Source organism: Microtus oregoni, unplaced genomic scaffold (genome assembly GCF_018167655.1).
Source record: "Microtus oregoni isolate MIOR12 unplaced genomic scaffold, Mior012 000015F_ref0000493, whole genome shotgun sequence".
In the NCBI taxonomy this organism is placed as follows: domain Eukaryota; kingdom Metazoa; phylum Chordata; class Mammalia; order Rodentia; family Cricetidae; genus Microtus; species Microtus oregoni.
The window spans coordinates 3,030,544-3,053,996 of NW_024543074.1; the positions used below are offsets into that span (position 1 = coordinate 3,030,544).

A 23,453-nucleotide genomic window follows, 5' to 3' on the forward strand; every position below is an offset into this window, starting at 1 on the left:
CTGCGCGCCGCGTCGTCCACTTCCCTGCGCTCCGCGGGCACTTCTCCAGGGCTAACCCGAACTCTCCCGTGACCTCCGTGTGCCCTCAGGCCGCCCACCCGCCCGGAGCTCCGGACAACTTCAGGGGTGGGGTGCGTAGAAAGTTTGCAGCTCCCGCCGCCCTCCTCCACGCCTCTCGGCCTAGGAGGCTCTCCGCCCGCGCCCGCCCGTTCGGCCTTGCCCGGGACCGCGTCCTGCCCCGCCACCGCCACCATGAACAAGCTTTACATCGGCAACCTCAACGAGAGCGTGACTCCAGCCGACTTGGAGAAAGTATTTGCGGAGCACAAGATCTCCTACAGCGGCCAGTTCTTGGTCAAATCCGGCTACGCCTTCGTGGACTGCCCCGACGAGCACTGGGCGATGAAGGCCATCGAAACTTTCTCGGGTAAGAGCGCGGCCACCTCCCTGGGGGAAAAAAAAAAAGCCCACACAACGAAATCCCGAACAACGGAGACCTGCAGCTCCTCTTTTTCCATGCTCGCCAACTCTTCCCGGACCCGCGGGGCTCGGCCTCGGTACCCTGCCTCGACCGACCTCCCTCGACGCCCCCTCCCCACGCAGACATAGTCGGGATTTCCTTCCCCCCGCCCGGGACGCTCGTGGCTCCTTGGCCCCCTCCCCACCGACGGGGCGGGAGCCCCGGTTGGCAACTGGTGAGGGTGGGGGTCTCGCGGACACCGGGGTCCGGGTCTAGGCGTGGTTTCCCCGTTGCCCCCCAACCCCCCTCCGCTGAAAGCCCCCCCACGCCCATGCTCGCCCTCCTAGGTCTTTCCAAGAGGGGTGTTCCCGCACCTCGGGTGTCTTCCCGCTCTTCTCGTGACAAGCCCTGAGACAGGACGTAGGAGGAAGGGGCTCCCGCCTCCCGCCCAAGGCCTGGGGCTTGAGCCATTTTGATTTGAAAGTGGGGCGTGAGCCGGGTGGCGCGGCGGCGCCGGGTCGCCATGCTGCTTCCCGAGACGCCAAGGCCGAGCCGAGAGGCGCGCGGCTGCCGCCAGGGACCCTCCCTACCGCCCCCCCCTCCGGGGGCCTCCGCTCGCCCTCCGGCCCCGACAGGTGACGCCTTGTCGCCGAAGCTGTGCTCCGTGGCTTGGCCGGAACATAAAGTTGGATACTCTGCTCCCACCCCACATTGAGAAACCGGGTGCTCCGTCCCCCTGGCTCCTTCCTTCTACTTCTGGGAGTCGCAGAAGCCGCGCGCTCGCACAAACGCTCTCACACCTTTCCTAAATCTGGCTCTCAGAGCAGTCTGTTCAACTAGCCCACGTGATTAGTGGAAATAAAACGAAAATTTGAAAAACAACGAAATTACGGGTTTTTATCATGCCTGGAGCAACCTTTCCCCACACAGCCTTGGGCAGCTATAGGCTAGATCCTAGGAGGCCCAGGAATTCTTGAATTTAGCTAATGTCCCTTACCCAACCTTTCTCCCCATCCCCCACTGTTACCCTCATTCATTTTTTTTTTTAATCTTCAGGGAAAGTGGAACTACAAGGAAAACGACTAGAGATTGAACACTCGGTCCCCAAAAAACAAAGGTAGGAAAGAGCTCATTTGGGGGAACTGAGAGGAATATTAAGGAATATTAATATTAGCGTCTCCAGTGGAATAAACCCATTACTGGCCTTTCCACCTCCAACTCCGGATGTTGGGGGCTGGGAGAAGATTGGCCAAGATCTTGTAATGGTTGTTTTACAGCCTAAAAAAAAAAAAATTAACAAATCTACAACTTGGGACTGGGGTGGGCCAAAAGATGTTACTTGAAGAAATTAAAGAGAAAAAAAAAATCGATAGGGTAAGAAGTACCGTGGAGTTAGTTCAAAGTGTGGGACCATTTTTGTTGGGAAGCTTAAATACGGAAAGTTCAAACTCATGGCGGGGGTGATTTCTTCAACTTCCTGCCAGGCCTCGTTTTTTTTTTTTTTCTGTTTTTCTTATTCACGTCATAATTTGAACGTGGATTCAAGGGAGTCCTTTTCCAGTTGGGGCTGAAATAATGAACAGCCAAGCTACCCCCATTAGAATCTCCTTATACTGTGTTAATTTCTGCTACAGGCACGGATTTTGTTGCCCCCTCAGAGACCCTCCTCCCCAGCCCCTCACATCTTATATTGCCCCTTGAACTGCATTTGCAAAGAATATGCTTTGGCTGTACTATCCCTTTCCAGCCCCCCCACCCCCACTCCTTCAGCCCATTGTTACGAGGGACCATCTGGGGTGAGAGCTTTGTGAGCAGGCTGTGAGCTGGGGCTCTTTGGAGGGTCTAGAACTCTGGGGATGAATGGGTGTGTGTGTGTTCTCATGTGAGTTCCTTTTACCCTGTGTTCCGTCTTTTTCCAGCAAAATGGGGTATCTCCATCTTGCTCCCCTAAGATTCAGGGTGCCTTTCCCAGCCTGCCTTGAATTCTGAAGTCTTTGCTTGAACTCTGGCTGTAGAGTGTAAGGGCCGTGTTTCTCATAGCAGACTTTTGGAACATGGTTGACCGTGCGGTTTTCTTTCCTGTGCTTAGTTGGGAGCAGCCCTCAGTATATTTTAATCCCTTCAACCCCTCTCTCAACTTCCTGTATTTCTGAACAGATTTTGGCCCTTCCTGGGTGGGAAGGTGCTGTGCTTTTGTGTGGGGGGTATTTTTAATAATGTAGGAACTTTAGCCTGGAGATAAACTCTTCTGTGGTTTGGCTTCTGATTTTTAAGTAACTGAATTATTGTATCTATGGATGATCAATATGGCTTGTGTCTCTGTTTATAGAGTGTGATTTGTTGTCAGGTGCTTGAGAAACTTACTGGGAAGGTTCTTAACAGCTAGAGGCAAAAGAGGCACGAAGGAAAGAAGTCATTTTGAAAAATTTTGGGGAGATGAAAATAATTGAGTTAAATTATTTGAAGGTTATGTTATGGATATTAAATTCAAAGCTGTTTTGGTGGTAAATCTAATACCTGGAATTGTGAAATGTGTGATCATTCCCCCCCCCCCCCCCCTCTGCTCTTGAGAATGGTTTAGAATTTAAAGCCGAAGAAGGAAAGAGAGATAGGAAAATGTGGCAAAATGGAACTCAAAACATTTATATTTTAATTTTCATGGTGCCCTGTATTTGTGAATCTCTCTCTTCAAGCCATCTGCTTGCTTTTAAGGCATTTCTGTCTAGGCTCCTTGTTCCCTCCAAAATGCGTTACTAGGAGCTATTACTAGCTCCTTTGGGTTGGAATGGAAAGGGGATCAGTGAGAAGGCGGCTCTTTAATTTTCTCTTTTCACATCTATACTAAATTCCATCTTTTGTGTGTTCTCCCCATTACTGAAAAATTTGAGACAAACATTGAACTGGTTGTCTTTTTTTCTCCCCTCCTGAGTGATGTCAGAAGAGAATATTTCTAACATGAACCAATTTTTCACGTCCTGGGGTTTAAAAAAATAGTTTGTTTTTTTTTAAGTCAGTTTGCTGTTTTGTGTTCTTTGAGGAATCATTTTGTGGTGTTTGTCTAGTTTGTGTCTGAACGTAACTCCCTCATTTGAGTTTGTCACTGGAGTTTTCAAGCTTTTAGTTGGGACTGACATCCGAAGCAAACGAACACCTGTAGAGGTGTCTTTTTTCTGTGTGTGCTGTGTTTTCAGTGTTTAAAATTGAACTCTTGACACACTCAGTTGCATTGTGATTTGAAAGTATTACTGTATTTTGTTGTTCCTTTGAATATATTTGATATGATTTATGCCTTTTAAAAACCCAATTAGTCCTAGCATCAAACCACAAGTTTGAATTTTAAATATGAGAGATGTTAAATTTCACTATTATCTTAACCAACTCGCTCTGTGCTGGAAATTTGGTTGGCAATTTTGGCCTAGAGTTTATATCTATTCACTGGCAATCATTGGTACAAAGGAGAAGGACCCAAAGCATTTTAAAAACAGGTATGCAGCATTTGTTTACTTGTATTTGCTTCCAGGAAATTGGGTAAATGAAGGAGGGGCCATTTAGACTTTCAAAGAGAGGAAAATGATTTGATTTACTTTGCAAGAGAATGAAACTTTCCTTACACCTACCCCAGAGGCCTTTTTCTAGGAGAGTGAGACCTAAACCTTGCACAGTTTACTGTCAACTGGTCTCAGCAAAACAAAATGTTGCTATTAACAACATATGAAAGATGCTTATTGCTCTTTGCCCCGGGTAATTCAAAGTTTGAGTTTTTTTTTTTTTTTTTTAAGGCAGGTTGATAGTAGTTCTTTACTTTTACTTGATTTAAAATGAATCGGGTTAATATTTTCTCCTAAATTTCCAATGACTAAAATGAAAACTAGGTCTCTTTTCCAAGGGTGAAAAATGCTAAAAAAAGAATGTATCCCAATTTGATTCCTATTTTATAAGTTTAATTTTCTGAACTCAGCACCTTAAAATCTGTGAAGGGTTGTTCCGTGCATGACAGGAAATATTCTCGACTTTCTTAAAATGAACTGTAGAAACCTTGAGTGATTGAGTCACTAAATCTTTTCAGAACATGCTAAACCACCTTCAGAAATAAGTTTGCATTTACTCAGAAAGCAAGCAGCACACAGTTTGGAGTTAGGGGCTGAACAACTAAAGGAGGCTGAAAAATAGCCCCCAGGGCTTTCTACAGCACTTTTGTGGAAGCTGCTTGTGGAACACACCTTTAGTTGGGAGGCAGAGGCAGGCGGATCTACGTGAGTTCAAGACCAGCCTGGTCTGTTGAGTGAGTTCCAGGACAGCCAGGGCTACACAGAGAAGCCCTGTCTTGGAAAACAAAACAACAAAAAGTTTATAATAGAAGCAATTTGTAACTTTTTTAGTCAAAAGGATGTTAGCCTGCAAAATTAAATGAAAAAAAAATGGTTGTCTTTGTTTTCTTTAGTATTTGGAGGAAATTCCATCCATTTTAGTTTGCACATAGAATTGAATTTTACAGATCCATAAATTTACTGTATTGCTAGAAAAAAATTAGTTTCTTTCCTTTTTTTTTTTTTTTTTTCTAGACAGGGTTTCTATGTAGCTTTGGAGCCTGTCCTGGAACTAGCTCTCGTAGACCAGGCTGGCCTTGAACTCACAGAGATCCACCTGCCTCTGCCTCCTGGGCGCTGGGATTAAAGGCTGCATCGCCCAACACTTCCTTATTTTTTAAGATTTATTTATCTATTTATTTCCTGTGCATTGGTGTTTTACCTGCAAGTCTGTGTGAGGGTGTAAGATCCCCTGGAACTGGAGTTACAGACAGCTGTGATCTGCCATGTGGGTGCTAGGAATTAAACCCAGATCCTTTGCGGAAGAACAGCCAGTGCACTTAACCACTGAGCCAACTCTCCAGCACTGAATTTCTTTCTTTCTTTCTTTTTTTTTTTTTTGGCGACGAGGATGGGATTCGAACCCACGCGTGCATAGCACAAAGCACTGAATTTCTTAATCCTAGGTTTTCTTACCCACATTAGAAAGATGAAATTTTACTCTGTTAGTAAAGCAGGGAAGATTTGGGATTCCCATCACTAAATTTGGAGGGACTTTATTCCTGTTGTCTACGGTTTGATGGCGTGGGTTTTGGTTGTCTTACAATGTTTCTGGATGAAATACATAACAGCAGTTGGAAGCCTCTTGATTCAAGGGTTTTGGCTGTGTCAGCCTTTCAGAATTACCCTCATAGATAATCTGAATCTAACTCACGAGTGGCTTTTTTTAAGGCATGGGTTTTTGGTGTTTATTTTTTATTCTGTGCTTTAATGTACAGTTGACATTTGAGACAGGTTAGTGAAAGACACTTAAAAATATTTTATTAAAACCTTATATTTGAGGCCAGCAGTGCTGGTGCACGCCTTTAATCTTAGCACTCCTGCACTCAGCAGGAAGAGGCAGCAGATTTCTGTTTGAGGTCAACCTGGTCTACAGAGTTAAGACAACCAACCATCCAAACAAACAAAAAACCCGAACCTTACTTTTGAGCTGTGTGGTGGTATACACCTTTAATCCCAGCACTCTGTTGAGTTTGAGGCCAGCCTGATTTACATAGTGAGTTTCAGGACAGCCAGGGGCTGTGTAGAGAGACTATCTCAAAAAAAAAAAATCTTCACATTAGGTTTGGTTAAGTGAAAAGAAGGACACTAGCAACTGTTTGTGTTTTGAGACTGATTAGGTCGGTCTCGCTGTGTATCCCAGGTTGGCCTGGAACTCCCTGTATAGCTCAGGCTGGCCCCAGCCAGATGGTAAACGTCAGAGAACCTCCAGAGTGTTGTGATTATAGCCTCTGGACCTGGCTGGCTGTTTAAAGTTTAGAGATTTCTCGTTGAAGAAAAATGTTTTTGGTGCCCGCTTCTGTTTATCTGTGGAAGGTGGCCGGCCACCAAAAAAAAAAAAGTGGACCTAAGGCGATAGAGGAAGTGACATTTTCCCGTCTGTTAAAATTTAAATTGTTGGGCAGTGGTGGCCCACGTCTTTAATCCCAGCCTTGGGGAGGCAGAGGCAGGCGGATTTCTAAGTTCCAGGACAGCCAAGGCTGTTAACAGAGAAACCCTGTCTCGAAAAATAAGTTTAAAAAAATTGCCTTGTCTGTGCACATCTCTAAAAGATTCTAAAATGGGTCGGTTTTGCAAGGGATGAGGATTTAGAGATTCAGGTGTTGGATTTCCCACCTGACTTTGAAAGAGGAGCCCCTGGAGGCTCCTAGTCACCCGGTCACCAGGTTTAGGAAGACAGCGCAGCTGGCGCAAGCAAGGCTAATTTTGTTTGACTTCTCCTTTTCAAAAAAGAGGGTGTGGTGGGAGCTGGGAGTGCTGGGTGCTGAAGGCTCTTCCTGGGCCGCGCGTGTCTGACGTTCCTGTGACCTTCCTGGCCCCTCTCTTCCACCCCTTGCTCTCCCGCGCCCCACTTCCTTTCCCAGGGTCTTCAAGGTCTTGAATCAGACCTTGTTCCTGGTACCTAGATTCCAACTCTCACAGTCTCTTTGCCAGTTCCTAGCCGTAGGGCTCTGTGGGGCCCAGCGCCCTTGGCAGACCTTTCCATCTGAAGGCACAAAGGGGCCATATGAAGTGAGAAGAGGGAGAGAAGCAATGCAGTGGCACCGAGGTTATCCCTACCCAGATACCACTGCCAGTTGGCCGTTCCGGGAATAGAACTCTGATCTAAATTGTCGATTTATGTAATCTGTAATCTTTACAAACTGGAACATCTGTCTGTACATCCTGAAGGCCACTGAAACAATAGTATGGAATAATAATACTGAGAGGGTCTGTGGCTGTTATATTTTTTTAATGTATAAAGATGGGCTTAGCTCAGTTAAAAGCTAGACTCACAACTGAAAATGTATAAACAGTTGGTGCAGCTGGTGCGGCTTTGACTCGGGGTCCTATTACCTGCCAGTAAGAAACTTGTGTTCCCATCCATTTCCACTGTCCTTTTGAAACATCTTTCAAAAACAGAAGTAAAGGCCTCATAAAACACAAACAAGGGAGCTGGAGAGTTGGCTCAGCGGTTGGGAGCACTGGCTGTAATTCTAGAGGACCTGGGTTCAATTCCCAGCACCCACATGGCAGCTCACAAACTGTCTGTAACTCCAGTTCCAAGAGACCCAATACCCTCACACAGACGTATATACGGACAAAATACCAATGCATATAAAGATAAAACAAAAAATATATTTAAGGTAGATGCCCATTTGGTTATTGACCACTGAGTTGGATAGAAATGATCCCATAAGATAAAACACAGGACAGGTTTCCAGCAGGAGGATGTTCAGTTCAGTCCACTTCTGCCCCTGTAGAATTGGGTGGCCCATGAGGCTTGAGGTCATCAGCAATGACCGTGTGCACTTTGTAGACGCAAAATGGTCCTTTTAATATTGATATTTATTTCACAGCCAGCTTCATAAGACCCAGTTTGTTTGTTTGTTTGGTTTTTTTTTTTACCTTTGCAGCGCAGTTATGTTTGTAATAAATATGACAGTAGCAAGCTTTCTTTCAAAACACAAGCCACTGACGTCAAATGTATGCTGATTACAGATAAATCATGAGGTTTTTCAAAGTAAGTCTGGACCTCATAATTTTAATATAGTTAGAGAAAAATCTGATTGCGGCACACTGACCAAAGAAATGCAGTCATGGCGCCGAAGGTGAGCACCAGGAGCAGAGCTGGCCATTAGGCAACTGTTTTAGATGAAAAAGTACCAACTAAACAGCTGAACGGCTAAAAAGAATTGATTGGATTATCCAGATATTTTCCATCCCCTCGGGCAGTCTTATGCAATGGATATCTTGGGGCCTGCTAGGCACAGGAGAAAGAGTGATGGGAATTTTTGTTGGGTTTGGGTAAAGCCACTGGGAAGTTTTTCTCTGGAGGAGGCAAGCGCCAAGTGTTTCTTGTTTTTTTTTTTTGTTTTTTTTGTTTTTTTTTCTGTAATGTTTGTATGCTCTGTGCATTCTAGTTTATGTTTCTTTAGCAAAAGGGGGATTTTCCAAATATTTTCATTTAGAATTAGTTTCAGGTTAAGTCTGAAATGGGAATGTTTAGTGTGAGCAAGATCCCAGTGGGTAGTTTGCAGAGTTTGAATCTTTTGGTTTTTCGAGACAGGGTTTCTCTGTAGCTTTGGAGCCTTTCCTAGAACTCGCTCTGTAGACCAGGCTGGCTTTGAACTCACGGAGATCCACCTGCCTCTGCCTCCCTAGTGCTGGGATTAAAGACTCGTGCTTTCTGCCACCCAGGCAGAGTTTGAATGTTTAAGAGGAAAACTTAGAAATTTATTTACTGATAAATACGTTTCACCATATAGCTAGGGTGGTTTAAGATTTATTTATTTATTTTTTTAATTTTAGTTGAGTGAGTGATCCCCCCCCCCCCCCCTGTGTGTATGTGTGTGCGCCATGTAGATTCCTGGTGCTCACAGAGATCAGAAAGGGAGTCAGATCCTGGAACTGGAGCTGTAGATGACTGGCAGACACCATGTGGACGCTGGAAATTGAACCCAGGTCCTGTGGAAGAGCAGCCAGTGCTTTTATCCACAAACTCATCTCAAGCACCATGGGACGCTTTTTAAGAAGGCGCGTTCCTCGTGACTCACTGCCATCTGTATGTCCAACTTGGGCACCAGCATCCTCTTTTGATCTCCACAAGCTTGGACAGGACAGACTGACAGACACAGAGCGGGTGTGAAAAGCTTTAAAAGATATCTTTTAATAAGTTGGGTTTAGCTGGGTGGTGGTGGAGGCAGACCAAACCCTTAATCCCAGCTCTCCGGGAAGCAGAGGCAGGAGGATGTCTGAATTTGAGACTGGCCTGGTTTAGAGTTCCTTGACAGCTAGGGCTACACAGAGAAACCTTGCCTTGAGAAAAACGAACCAAAACAAAACAAAGTTTGTTTTAGGATGGGCATGGTCCCGTACATCTTTAATCCTAGCACTCTGGCGGCAGAGGCAGGAAGGTCTCTGAGTTCAAAGACAAGCCTGCTCTATATAGTTCCAGAACAGTCAAGCCTCTGTAAAGAAACCTGTCTCAAAAAACAAACAAAAACAAATAATTGATCTTATTAAAGGTTGTGTATGGAGTCTTTGGGGGAGTGAAGAAGGTAGGAATCATCTTTTGTTTTTGTTTTTGTTTGTTTGTTTTTTTTTTTTTTTTTTTTTGGTTTTTTGAGACAGGGTTTCTCTTGTTTGTTTGTTTTTAAAGACAGGGTTTTTCTGTGTGACAGCCCTGAGTGCCCTAGAACTTACTTTTTAGAGCAAGCTAACCTTGAACTCACAGAGACCGCCTGCCTGTACCTCCCGAGTGCTGGGGTTAAAGGTGTGTGCTCACATTTTTTTGTTTTTTGAGACGGAGATCTCTCTACATAGCTCTTGCTGCCCTGGGAACTCCCTTCTAGGCCAGACTGGCCTCGAACTCACATAGATCCTCTGTCTCAGAGTGCTGGGGATAATTCAGAACTCAGAATCTGGAGGGAGGAGGTAGCATTCCAAGGCCACCTCGTCTAGGTGCAGCCCAGGTCCCTCCCGGGTACTTTCTCTAACTGAGCTAGCTGAAGGAAAGATCTCGCAGTGTTGAGGTGCTGACAGAGAAGTGAGACTAGAATGTAGCCAGTGACGGCCAGTGCTGTCGCGGCAGCGTTCTGACTTTGCGCTAGGCATGGGTCCTGCTGCTGCTTGACCTGGCAGGTCTTTGTCTTCTTTCCAGACTTTGCAGTTCTGGTCCATAGAGCTGTGGCTGCCCCAGAATTGGAAAGACTTACGCGGATTCGTGTTTGAAAACATGTCTATGAAAGGTTTGGTCTTAGGACTGTGTATGGCAACTTGGAGTGTTTCTCTCAGACGTTAGATTAAGTGTTTCGTTATGCTTGTATATACTTGGTGAATTTGACGTTTTGTTTTTCGTTATGTTATTGTTTGGGTTTGCTGTTGAGACAGGGTCTGTGTAACCCAGTGTGGCCTAGAACTCACTGTGCTCCTTGGCGTGTATTGTACTGATGGCATACTGTGGGCTCGGTGTGGGGTGCCTTCACTGCTTAGCTGTGGGCACCTTCCAGAGCTCCTTCCTGTTGCCAACGCCTAGACTTAGGGAGGCACCCGGGCAAGTGTGGTTGAAATGGGTCATTTATAACATTTCCTTTGACCTGAACTGGGTCTGGTGCCTGTCCGTAATTTCACCTTTGAGGTCACTGTCAAAGGTGTGTGTGTGTGTGTGTGTGAAAGGGAACCACTTGTAGACACAGATGAGGAAGGTGTAAAAATGGGCAGAAAGGGGCACCGAGCCCTGGCAGGCAGCTGAGCTTCTCTTCCCCTGATGGCAGATAATAGGGGTGTTGGTTTTTATACTCTGCTTTTATTAGGCTCATAAAACACGCATTTAGAAATTGGGGATCACTGACTTCCCCTGGGGTGACTGAATGTAGTTCTTCTTTGCCTTTGATACAGCTTCACGTTTTCTTCCCTGGTTCCCTGGCCTGGAAATATATTGTCCTGCAAAATCCATTCAACTCATTTCAAGTTCATTTTTCTCCTTTCAGCCTCTTTATTCCAAGTGGGCATGTCCATCATACCGTGGATGCGCATGTCCGCAACCCGAGTTATGAAAGAGACTTCTCTTACCTGGGTCTGGGAAAGGCTTTCCTTTCTATCTGGATGTGGTTTCTGGCCCTTTAACAGGGTTGGGACTTTATCAGTTACTATAGTGGGTTTTACAATTCTTTAATGTAGAGTGGTGTGTGTGTGTCGCAGTCCAAGGAGGAGGAGGAAATGAGGGAAGATAGGAACAGAGATGGGACTGTTGAATGGGGGAAACTTGGAGATGTCAGTTCAGAGTTAGGAGCACTTACTCAGCCTTTCTCAAGGACTCAGTCACTTGGCTGGAGAAGTCCAACTGTAAGAGCCCAGGGCAAGGGTGACTGTTCACAGCGAGCTGGGTTTTTAAAGTGTGTGTGTGTGTGTGTGTGTGTGTGTGTGTGTGTGTGTGTCGGGGGTACGCACAGGGGTGCAGTGTTTAAGGAGGCCAGAGGCATCAGATTCCCAGAGTTACAGGTGGTTGTGAGCCACCTAACACGTGTGCTGGGAATTGAACTTAAGCCCTGGGAAAGCAGTACATGCTCTCAACCACCGAGCCATCTCCAGCCCCATGTATCGTGTGGGCATTACCTGTGGAGGCCAGAAGAAGGTGTCAGATCCTCTGGTTCGAGATACAGACATTATTTGCTGTGCCATGTTGGTGCTGGGAATCTTAACCTGAGTCCTAGAAGAGCAGCCGGTGCTATTAATTCCTGAACCATCCCCTGCTCCCCAATACTCTCGAGTGTTTTCCCCTCTTTATTAAGTTATTCCAGGTAAAAACAATCGAAATAGCCGTCCAGGGCTGGGGAGGCGGCAGGGGGGGAATCACTGTAAGTTGAGGTCATCCTTGTCTATACACTGAGTTAGTTACAGCCCAGCCAGGACTGCACTCTCAGCCTCAAAGGCTTCGGAGGGAATCTTACTGTGTGGAGGTGGAATGATCTCTAGGAACCCTGTGCCTGTCTGAGCTGATCAGACCCCACTTCCCACCCTTGCTCTTTTTGCGGCCACCTTGAATGAGGAGCTTCCTTGCCCTCCTAGCTAAGAGAGGAATGCTACCTGTCTAGTTCCAAAACTTTTTTTTCTTTTCAAGAGAAATTCCACAGTCAGCAACATTTGCCTGGGGGTGTGAGATTCTATTTGCCAATCAGCCACTGGCTATTAAACATTAAAATATATAACAGATAAGTGTGAGAAAATATTTGGCAACCTAGTACTAACTTTTGTGATAGTTTGCATATTGCTACAGGAATTGGTACTTCTTAACCATGTGTCCAGGCATCCATGCCTGCTTATCCCCTGAATCTACTATTTATTGCATGCCACTTCCTTTGCTAGATACCTGAAGATACAAGGAACAAGTGAGAGGCCGCTCTTGGGTTTTTCTTTGAAAATTCTAAACTATTAGGTGTCCCCTGCTCTCTCCATTCTCCGTTTTCTTTGTGGTGAAGTGGTCTCGTTGTTGCTGACTGCTCCTGTGTTTTTATTATTGGATTTTTATTTAGCGGCACTGGAGCTGCTCAGCCAGGGTGGGAAAGGCGGGCAAAGGGATGAGAGAGAGAGAGAGAGAGAGAGAGAGAGAGAGAGAGAGACTCCCCAAAGAGGGAGGGACAGGACAAAGTTCTTTCTATTAACCAGAGGAGGAATGTACCTATCTATCTGCCCTCTGGCGTTTTCCCTTTAGATCGAGGAAAGCTGTGGGGCTGACCGTGGATTGTGCACTCCGACGGTGGGGTACATTAGCTCATAACTCAAGAGCTTCAACGGAGGGGGCGGGTGGCAGCTAAACTGGGTTTTGGAGTACAGTCAAGAAAATGAAAAAAGGAGTGGATTAAGGAAGGTTGGTGGGCTGGTAGGGAGCTGGCTCTCAGCGGTTGAGAGCTAAGGTAGGTAGACTAGAAGCACTTGTTACTGCTCTCTGTGAGCCTCAGCATTGTGTGGGAGAATCAAGGATCAAAACTTGTCCTCTTCCAATTGAAGGGGCTTATGTTGAGTATCTAACTTAGTTCCACGCTAAGTTCCAAGAACTACAAAGGAGACCCTTGTGGGATCCACACCTGTAATTCTAGCACTTGGAAGCCAGGATGGACGGAAGATTGCCCTGAATTCAGCCTGGGTTACTCATGAGACCCTGTTCTAACAAATTAAAGAACTACAAAGGTGTCCTTGCCACCATATCCAACTGAAAAAAACTGACGCTCCAGCGGTGGTATGTGACAGCCACAGAGCCAAGGGCCTGCCTTCGGCAGAGGTGCTTGTCTTAAAAGTCCACCGATTGTATCTAAAGCTGAACACACACAGGCTGAATCTTTTCTTGAGCTTTATTGGAATAGCATAAGCTTTGCAAAGAAACACACATCCGACATGATTTGTCCCTGCTTTGAGCTGTCTTCCTTCCCAGTCTGAAGGAAACAAAGATGGTGGGTCCCAGCCTCATGTGGGCGAGAAAGTTAGGAAAAGGGATTCTGCGGTGAATCTAAGGTCATTGTTTATTTCTGGGCCTTTTAGTGTCCTCACCTGGATTCTCTCCTTCTCTAGAAACTTGATGAATCTGGGTGTAAATCTTCCAACCATGATTGATTGGCTGCTTCCCGGGTGTGTGTATGTGTGTGTGTGTTGGTGGTGATGGTGGGGGTGTGGAGAGCAGGAGCTGGGGGGGGGGTGCAGCAGAGACTAGGATGTCTTCTTCCTGCTTCCCCTCCTGCAGATAAGGACGAAGAATCTCACCCTGTACATGTTGTCTTCTAGGGAGCAAGAACCCAGTGACCTTGTTTTTCTGGAAAGCAGGAACAAGCTTTATGTTTTCACCGGCCATCACCTCTTTGGGCTAGTCAATCTCTGAGCTTCTTACCACCTGGAAATGGAAATAACTGTTCTTAGTCTCGTGTTCCAGGTTCATAGATTTTGTGTGTGGAGACACAGTACCCGGAAGTACTGTGCAAAGCTGCATATCAGTGAGATAATTGATGACACCCCAAAGGGATTGGCGAGTAAGGTCGTTTCATCCCAACCACTCAGCTTTATTATGGGAACAACGATGACTTCAGTTACAACTTTACTGTCGAGCCTTGGCCTCCCTATGGCCGGAGAGCCCTTAAGTTCTGTGCTCCGCTTCTGTCCCACTGCCAGATCCCATTTCTGCCTTGTCTGTGGCAGGTCTCCCCAGCCTGCCGCCTTGTGCAGCCCCGACGATGTCCCTTAGGATTGCCGCCTCCAGGGCCATTTTCCTCTCCCCAGCCTCGGCGGTCCCACTCCCAGCCTCTTCCCTGCTCCCTGCCCCCTACCCAGTTCCCCCTTAACTGTTTGCAGACCGGGTCTCAGGCGGGAAGCCCCCTCCCCCACAGGACCACCTCAGTCACGGCCCTGACCACGGGGAGGTCGGGTCTGGATTTACTAAAGAACCCCGGAGGGGGAGCCTGCCCCGCGCCGGCTGCCTGGCTCGCCGATGGGGTCGGGTTTCGGCCGGTGGCTCTGCGGAGGAGAGAGAGGGAGAGAGACAAAGGGCAAAGTCCCGGTCCCCACCCCCACCCACAGCCCCCAGCGCGGCCCCTCCCCCCCGGGCCCTGCTCGGCGACCGAGGGCCGCCGGGGCCCCTCAGCTCAGGACCGGCTGCTTGTCTTCGGGTACCCAGGGCGCTTTGGTGCGAACATTCTAGGCTGGCAGAGGGATTGGGGCGCATCCTTGTCCCCTCCTCCCTCTACAGCGTGCAGCAGCCCACCCAGGGGTTGGGGTGGGAAGGGGCGCCCCGTGGGGCGCAGGCCGGGCCTCTCAGCTGCTCGGGCCTTCTCAATTGCGCGGCCTGCAGGACTCCCCTCCTCCCCCCAGCTGCTGCCACCCTCCCCCACCTCAGCTGCCGCCGCCCTTCCCAGGCGCTGCCTCCTCAGTTGCCCTGACTGCTCTGCTTTCCAACCCTCTTTGGCAAGACTGTCCAAGGCCTAGGTCCTCTGAGCTGTTGAAGGCCCGCCTTTCTTCCTGGTCAGGGTGGTCGAGAGCCATTTTGGAACCAAAGCGCTGGTGGTCCTGCCTCTTATTTTAATAATCCCTAAACTCGGGATTCCCCAATCCAAGCAGAACTCAGGATGGGCAGGAATGGCGGAGGAGAGTCGTTCTGAGAACTTTGACTCCAGCACCTAGCGTACAATCTTCGTGAACTCGCCCACCAACAGGTATTTGTTGACAGTTGGAGAGGACACACAGAGTCTTTTTTTTACTGATAAGATAAAGTATTATTATTATTTTTTTTAACTCTAAGGATTTTCAGCTAATCCTTTTTCACTGGGCAAGGTTGTGAGCTGCCCTGAGGTTGGCTTGGCTTCTTTGCTCCTGGGAGCCTCACCTCAAAATAAGTCTGCCTTAGCGCTCTCCATTCGCCTCACCCTGGGGAGGTTTCCCCACATTGTTTCCACCCTCGTCCGCCCTATCCCCAGTGCTAGACCGGTTGGCTACTGAAAAAATGCTCCAAACATGCGGGAGTGTCGGTGGGGGAGCTCTCCGAGCTTACTGACTTTCCCCCACCGCCCTGGGAAGACCGAGAAACTCTCGCCATTGCCAGACTAAGGGCGAGGACGGTGCTCCCGAGGACGGCTCTGTGCCCACACGGGAGGTGTATGGGGCAAACTGCCTTCAGTGTACTTCAAGCTTTAGCGAAGGTTTTATCCTCACGTCGCACCCACCCCCAGATTCCTCCTGCTTCCTTTTCTGCACCTGCACCGTCCAGCTCCACTTTTAACAACAGCCAGACCCCTGCAGTTAAAAAGTTAAAAAGTAAGATTCTGCCCAAAGCCCAGGGTGGGGGGGAGGAGGCAGCAGCAGTTGGCTCAGGCCAACCTGGAGTTTGCCTGGGAAGATCAGCTATCCCAGAGCTTCTGTTTTGGCTTCCTTTGGGCTGCCCAGATAAGTAAGGGGTGGGGATTTAAAAAAAAACAACACACACACACACAAAACAAAAAAACCTGTGGGTTTTCTTGTCAACCCATTTACTCTTCAGTGAGTTATTACTTCGCTGCTGACTCCCCCCCCCCATTAGCACCACCTCCCCCTACTCCCCCTACCTAGTTTGTACCTTCTCTTCTATGCCTGCTCTGTTTTGTGACGGAAGAACCACCGGTGACTACCCTTTCCCCTGTAACAGATCTCTGACAACCACCCAGCCGTATTATAGGGTAGTTAGCTGTTCTGCAAATTAAATCTGGTGCCCAAATTAGAGCCGCATGCAGTAAAAGCCAGTTGGCAAGCAACTTAGCCATACAGAATATGGGCATTTTTCCTGCTCTTACCGCTGGACTCTGATGGCTTCTGCTATGCTAACACTTCTCTTTGAACAAACAGCACAGACCAGCCTGGAGAGCTGAGTTCTAGTCCTACCCCAAGTTGGCTAGTTCTGTCCCTCTCTGAACCTTGATTTCTGTGTCTGAAATGAGGGGCACAGCTCCAAAATATGAACCTGATTTTCCTTAACCAGAACATCCTGGTAACAAGCGGTGTGCAAGTAGCATGTCCCGGAAGAAGCCCAGTGATTCCCTCAACCCCCAACTTGGCAATAAACACAGGTAAAGACCTCTCCTGAGGAGAGGACATCAGGCTTAGGGCTTAGATAAGGAACGTCCTGCAGAGGGCTTTTCCTTCCCACGGTACACGGGCAGAGTGCACGGGATATATTTAAAGCTCAAAGGCTTTTGCTGCTGAGCTCAATGACCTGAGTTTGTACCCCAGGACCCACATCCTGAAAGGAGCGAACCAAACCTATTTGAACATGTTTACCGACTTCCAAACGCATGTTGTGGCATGTGCTCCCCGTACCCATACACACACAAAACAAACGAAAATTAAAGTCTTCCGAAGGCAGTGTGCATTATATTCCTGATGTCTGAGCCTTCTTGGTGCGTGCGCACACGCCTTTCCTGTGGCCGTGGCAGTGGCTTATCCTTGCTTGGTTCCAAACCTCTCCTTTGGTCACCTTTTCGTCCTGAGTCCTAACCCGCAGCTAGTTACTCAATAGAGTGCCCGCTGGCCGCCTGACCTGTCTGGCTGCCCTGCCTCTGGATCATCCTGGCATGAAGCCCTGGGCATGGAGCCAGTTCCTCATCCCCTCCCAGCACCGCCCCTTTCCCCAGCTACTGCCCTGTCTGGAGCGTGCCAGGCCGGCCCCCTTCAGAAGTTTTCTGGACTCCTCCCTACTCCAGCCCGTTTTGGTACCTAGCTCTCCATTTTTTATGTTGGTAAAAGGGGTGGGAAGGAAGTATTGATAGTCTTGAAGTGATCTGGAAGACCATGGCCCTTTTGGAAGAACCAGTGGTGCGTTCTGTCCCTTAGCTGGAAAGGGTCCAGCTTTGGAAAGGTGCTTCGGCTCCCCAGTCAGTCACTTGGGGTCCTTTTGTTTAGAAAGAAAAAGAAAAAAACACCAGCAGAATGACCTGCCTAGCAGACAGCCCGGCTCCACTCCCTTGCCGGCCTTATTTCTTGCTCCCTTCTTTCCACACCAAGCTGGCCTGGTCACCGCTAGACTGGAAACTGGGAGCTCAGCCATTCTCCATCCCAGTCTGCTCAGCACAGCGGGACAGTGTCCAGCCCCATGGAGTAACAGTTTTACTGTTACTCTTACTTCAAAGTAACAGTCTTTGAAGGCAAAGCCACAAGAGGAACTAAAAAAACAAAAACCATCCTCGTGTATTCACACATGGAAGTTTAGGATTACAGCCTCCACATTAAAGAAAGGTTAGGTGAGTGGGTGATGGCACGCGCCTGTGATTTTGTAATTCCTGCACTCTGGGACTCCGTCTGGATTGCTGTGTAATCAATATTAAGAATTACATATCTATGTACACAGTATTTTGTTCCCTTTTCTTTTTGAAAGGACTTGAATAAGTAGCCCAGGCTGGCCTGGAATTTAAGTCACTGCCACAGCCTCCCCAGTGCTGGGATTACAGGTTTGCACCAGTTTATTAAACTGGTTTTTGTGTGTGTGTGTGTCGGGGGGGGGGCAGATTTAAGACAAGGTCTCATGTAGTCTAGGCTGACCTCAAACTCCTTGTCCTCCGGCCGGAATTCTAGGCTTGAGCCTCCACACAGCTCTTAAATATTTTTTGACCAAAAAATCAGAAGATTGTTGCTGGGCAGTGGTGGTGCACACTTTTAATCCCAGCATTTAGGAGGCAGAGGCAGGGGCTAGACTGGTCTATATAGTGAGTTCCAGGATAGCCAGGCCTATGCAGAGAAACCTTGTCTCGCCCACCCCCACCCATGCATTCTGTCCTTGCAGTGTACCCATATCCAGTGCTCCTCCAGGGGATCAACCACTCTCTTCTGGAGTCTGAGGACACACACATGGTTAAAAATAAATATATCGTAACAGTAACAAAAGTTATATATTCTATAAACCTTAGGAGTAAAATCAACATTCTGTTCTTCAGTTGCTCCTGGTCATTTTGTTGGTCCTGGGAGGCCACACAGTCAGTGGCTTCCCCAGCGTGCTGGAGCTGCCAAAATCACCTCTGGGATGAGAAAGGCTCTCTAGCAGCTGGACTCTGTCCAGAAATGTGGAGGAAAGTTGTGGAAGCGTGTGTGTGTGTGTGTGTGTGTGTGTGTGTGTGTGTGCGCGCGCGCGCGCGAGCATGTGTGGACAACTTTGGGTTCTCACATTCCACCTTGTTGGGTCTCTTGTTTTCTCTCCCTTTACTTAAGCCCAGCTGACTCGAATTGATTCCCTTGTGTCGGGAGTGGTTGGATTACAGACAGAAGCATGTGAGCTCCAACAGCCAGCTTTCTGCTGATGAATTAGAATTTAGTACCTCCCCTGCACCGGAGCATGATGTGTGTCTACAGATTTGAGCATCTGTGTGGTTTCCTTTGAGTGAGGGGAGGGGGGCTAGGTAGGATCTCTGTAGACCAAGGCTGGCCTGAACTCAAATCCACCTGCCTCTACCTCTTGAGTGTTGGGATCAAATGCATGGCGCTGTCATTTTTTAGATTTATTTTATGTTTATAAGTGTTTTGCCTGCACAAATATATGGGTCACATGCATTCCTGATGCCCACAAAGAAAGCTTCAGAGGCTCTGAACTGGAGTTCCGGATGACTGTGAACCACCACATGGGTCCTGGGATGGCGACCCAGGTGGTATTGAAGAGCAGCCACTGCTCTAACTACTGAGCCATCTTCTTCAGCCCCATGGCTGGCTGTTCTGCATTCCAGTTACAGCAGCAGACCAGTCACTACACTAGTCTGGCACTTCATCTATGAAATGCGTCCTGATGGAAGCCTAGGCTTCAGCATTCTGGGCAAGTCTGTCAGTGACAGCAGCTGTGTCTGATGTGCGTTCTCATTGCCTGGGGCAGCGTTCTCTCACTTGGAGAGAGAACCTACAGGCTTCACTGAAAGCTTGGACTTCATTTAAATGAAGCTTGGTGTGTGGATGTGTGTGAGGGTCTTACCTTTGGGTTCTTGAATGGATGGGTTCAAAGTTTTCGTTGACCTGTGTAGTTTTTTATGCCAGGGTTTCTCTGTAGCTTTGGAGCCTGTCCTGGAACTAGCTCTTGTAGACCAGGCTGGCCTCGAACTCACAGAGATCTGCTGCCTCTGCCTCCCTAGTGCTGGGGTTAAAGGTGTGCCCCACCTCCTGGCCATACCTGTGTAATGTTCTTACGTCACATTTCTGGAAAAAAAGAAAAGAAAAGCTAATAACCAGTTCCTCAGATTATTAATGCACAGAAAATCCCTTTACTTAAGAAAACTGCCTATAAGAAAACTGCCTATAAGTAGGCAGGCTGATCCCAATCTGGGGGCACAAGATACTTGAGGCTGACCAATCCTACTGTTACCCCCCCTCGCCAGATGTGAGAAGTGGTCCCAGAGAGCTGAAGGTTGAGGGGAGACCCCAGGTGAAAGCAGAGCTTGATTTTTGGCGTGGGGTGAGTGTGAGATCCTGGTTTTGAAGGAGATGGAACTGGGGCCTCTGCAGTCTGGGATTCAGAGAAACGCTGCTGCCACCGTCCCCTCCTCCATCCAACTTCTGCCTTGTTTTTTTTTTTTTTTTTTTTTTTTGTTGTTTTGCTTTGTTTTTCCGAGACAGGGTTTCTCTGTGGTTTTGGAGCCTGTCCTGGAACTAGCTCTTGTAGACCAGGCTGGTCTCGAACTCACAGAGATCTGCCTGCCTCTGCCTCCCGAGTGCTGGGATTAAAGGCGTGCGCCACCACCGCCCGGCTCAACTTCTGCCTTGGTTTAAGGGAACTCCTTAACCCTAGGGAGGACAAGCCATTGACTTGATTGCAGGGGGTGCCTTCCACTCTGGGTATGGGGGTGAAAGGGACACTTTTGCCGGGAATAAGAACTTCATCACTAGGGCTAGGGAGATGGTTCAGTAGTTAAGAACACTGACTGTTTATCCAGAGGACTCAGGTTCAGTTCCCAGCGTCCCCATGGCTGCTTACAGCCAATTCCAAGGTAAGCCCCCCCCCCCCCCCCCACATACATACCGCTAGGCTCATAGACATAAACGGACTCTACAGTGCATATATGATTAACAACAAGCATAGTATAGTGGCTCAGGACTGTAGGTGAAGCTGAGGCAGGGAGATTGCTCTAAATTGGAGGTCAGCCTGGGCTACAGAGTTAGAGTTAAGATTCACATGAGGAGGGGTGGATAAGACTGGGTATAACTCAGTGGAGTGCTTGCCTAGAATCCATAAAGCAGGCAAGCAAATCTCTGGACTTGAGGACAGCCTAAAGTCTTACCAAGTGAGTTCCAGGACAGCCAGGGCTGCACAGAGAAACCCTGTCTCAAAATCAGAAAACCCAAACAAACAAGCAACAACAACAAAACCCACACGAAATAGGATGGTTATGAAATGTGGACAAGATTTTCCTTAAGCCTCTTTAATCTCAGGTTCTGTGTTGTCAGACAAGCCACCAATAGCCTATGCAGGGGGATCCTATAGACGGGTCTGGCGGGCACATAAGTCTCAGCACTCCCCACCCCCAGTGTGTGGACTGTGTGGATGTCCTGGTACATTCTGTCTGAAGCTTGAGTCTCCCTGACCTGCTCCCCTGCTGGTCCTCAAATCCCCAGGATGGCTTGGCAGCGCGCTACAGATGAATTTTCCTAATTTCCACATGTCCATTGAGCTGCCCTCCTGTGCTGGATCCCCGACTCCTGTCAGAGCAGGCAGAGGACGTGAAAGCCACCGGCTGTTGGCGCCTAGGAAGCGGCTTTTTTTTTTTTTTTTTTTTTTGCTGGTGTAGCCATTGCCTTTAATGGCCATTGCTGGCAGTTCGTACTCTTGGAGCAGTTACTGAGTTTCTCCTAGATCTTCTTGCTGGAATGGGGCTTGGCCCTCCAGGTGTGTGTGGTGCCTTTTTACCTGTGGGGCATAAACACTGCTCCACCTGGTCTGTTGGAGCAGTGTTGTTTAGGCAAGCAGTGGTGGAGGAGTCAGTGGGGCTCATAGATAGTCGCCATTTTATATGATTTTTTTCCCTCATTATTGTGAATGAACTTAAATACTGTCTCTTCCACCAAGTGGTGCTTGTTCACCCTGCCTTCTGGTCTCCTCTCAAGTACTAACAAGAGCTTTACTGGAGTTAGTTTCTACCAGGAGAAACCAATGTGAAGTGGGAGTTGGTTGTGCTTAACCCGATGGATACATCAGGAAGGAGCTTCTTCTAGGCCAATGGTTCTCAATTTTCCTAGCGCTGTGACCCTTTAATACGGTTCCTCATGTTGTGGTGACCCCAACCTTAAAATTATTTTTCTTGCTACTTCATAACTGTAATTTTGCTACTGTTAAAGCTGCTAGGCAACCCCTGTGAAAAGGGTTGTTAGATCCACCAAAGTGGTCTCCACTCACAGGTTGAGAACAGCTGAGAGTCTACTCAGCACAACAACCTAAACCAGCCAGCTCGGCCTCCCCTCTTTGGGAATAATGAGTTATACAGGGGGGTTGTAATGTCAGCACGGGAATTCAGGTTACAGATCTCAGCATTGTCCTGTGCGGTTTGGGCCTGAAAGGAATTAGATAGCCCCACACTCAGAGGAAAACCAGACTTGGAAGAAAAAGGTCCTTGGATGCCTCAGCTCTTCCAGGCCATCCCCTCCTGCTTTAATCAGGGCTGGGGGCTTTGCTGAAAAGGAAGCCTAGGAGAAGCCTACTGTGGGTTCTCAGGGTGGGGTGTGTGCCCTAGGGGGGTGAGGGAAGGCTGCTGGGATGTCTTTCTTTCATTGGTTGGGTGGCCCTGCCCTCCCCCACCTCCTGAAACATTCCAGACATTCCAGCCGATCTGCCTGCCATTGCTTTCTGGTCGTGGATTAGCATCCTTGCAGAGAAGTGATTTCTCTGCTACCACCTCTCCTTTCCTGAATAGAAAGCTCTGAAGCAGTTTGAAGAGGGAAGTTTCGGCCTTGAACTTGGAGTGCACTAATGGGCTGTTTCCAGACTAGGCTCTTGTACTAAGGTTTGCTTTATGCCTTATTACTTGGACTGTTAGCACTTATACTATGCTCTCCATCCAAAAGGATTTGCTGGAAGGAGGTGCCCTGGGATGGACCATTCCGCCTTTAGACCAAGGCAGTGTTCATTTCTTTTCCCAGACTCTTCACCAAGTCAGTGTGTCTTTTTGGTCATCATGTGTTTTGTGAAAATCTCTTATGAGGGATATCTACAACTTCTTTTTGGCTAGTCCTTGGACCTGGCTCCTGATGGGTTGAAGTCTAAGGACTCAGAAATTAGTTTGATGACTCTGTGTGTGTGTGTTTGGGTGCTGGGATTACAGGCATTGGCACCATGCTTACCATTCTGTACCGAAACTTGAATTCAGGGCTTGTGCTTACTGGGGAATACTGTCCCCACTGAGTTACATCTGCTTGTCTTTCCTCTCCATCTTTTGGTTTTTTGAGACAGGGTTTTTTTTTTCTTTTTGTATGTGTGTAACCTTAGCTGTCCTGGACCTCACTATGCAGCCCAGGCTGGCCTCAAACTCAGAGATCCTGCCTTGCTGGATTAAAGGCATTCACCACCACTGCCCAGCTCATTTAACTATTTCATCCCAGAATGTCCTTGCTGTGGCTCATATATAAAGACTTGTCATTGGCAGAATTTCAGACTAGAAGGGGTAACAGAGACCCTGTATTTTATTTCCCTGAGACTAGACTCTGCCTTCGTAAAGGTACTGGCCTGGGACAGCCAAGGCCAATGCATCCAGTTAGGACATAGCATTCGTTTTCTCTGCCTCCCCCTCCCCAAACTGGATAGTAGCTCATCTGGTAGGTCACTGAGGCCTGCCATCAAGTGACTTAAATCTTTATTTTATATTAGCGTACATAACTGTTTTGCCTGCATGTATATGCAGTGCCCATGGAGACCAAAAGAGGGCCTCTGATTCCCCTCCAGTTACAGGGGTTCTGACACG

The 23,453-nt window shown here is 47.9% G+C and overlaps 1 protein-coding gene across 3 annotated transcripts in view; it reads left to right on the forward strand.

Moving 5' to 3' along the window:
* Nucleotides 1–252: 252 nt before the first annotated feature.
* Nucleotides 253–23,453, forward strand: part of Igf2bp1 (insulin like growth factor 2 mRNA binding protein 1) — a 40,137-nt gene continuing 16,936 nt past the window's right edge. For all 3 annotated transcript variants that reach the window (XM_041664960.1, XM_041664961.1, XM_041664962.1), the window contains exons 1-2: nt 253–427; nt 1,517–1,577. In XM_041664960.1, coding sequence (XP_041520894.1) covers nt 253–427; nt 1,517–1,577 — 236 coding nt within the window. The remainder of the gene's footprint in view (nt 428–1,516; nt 1,578–23,453) is intronic.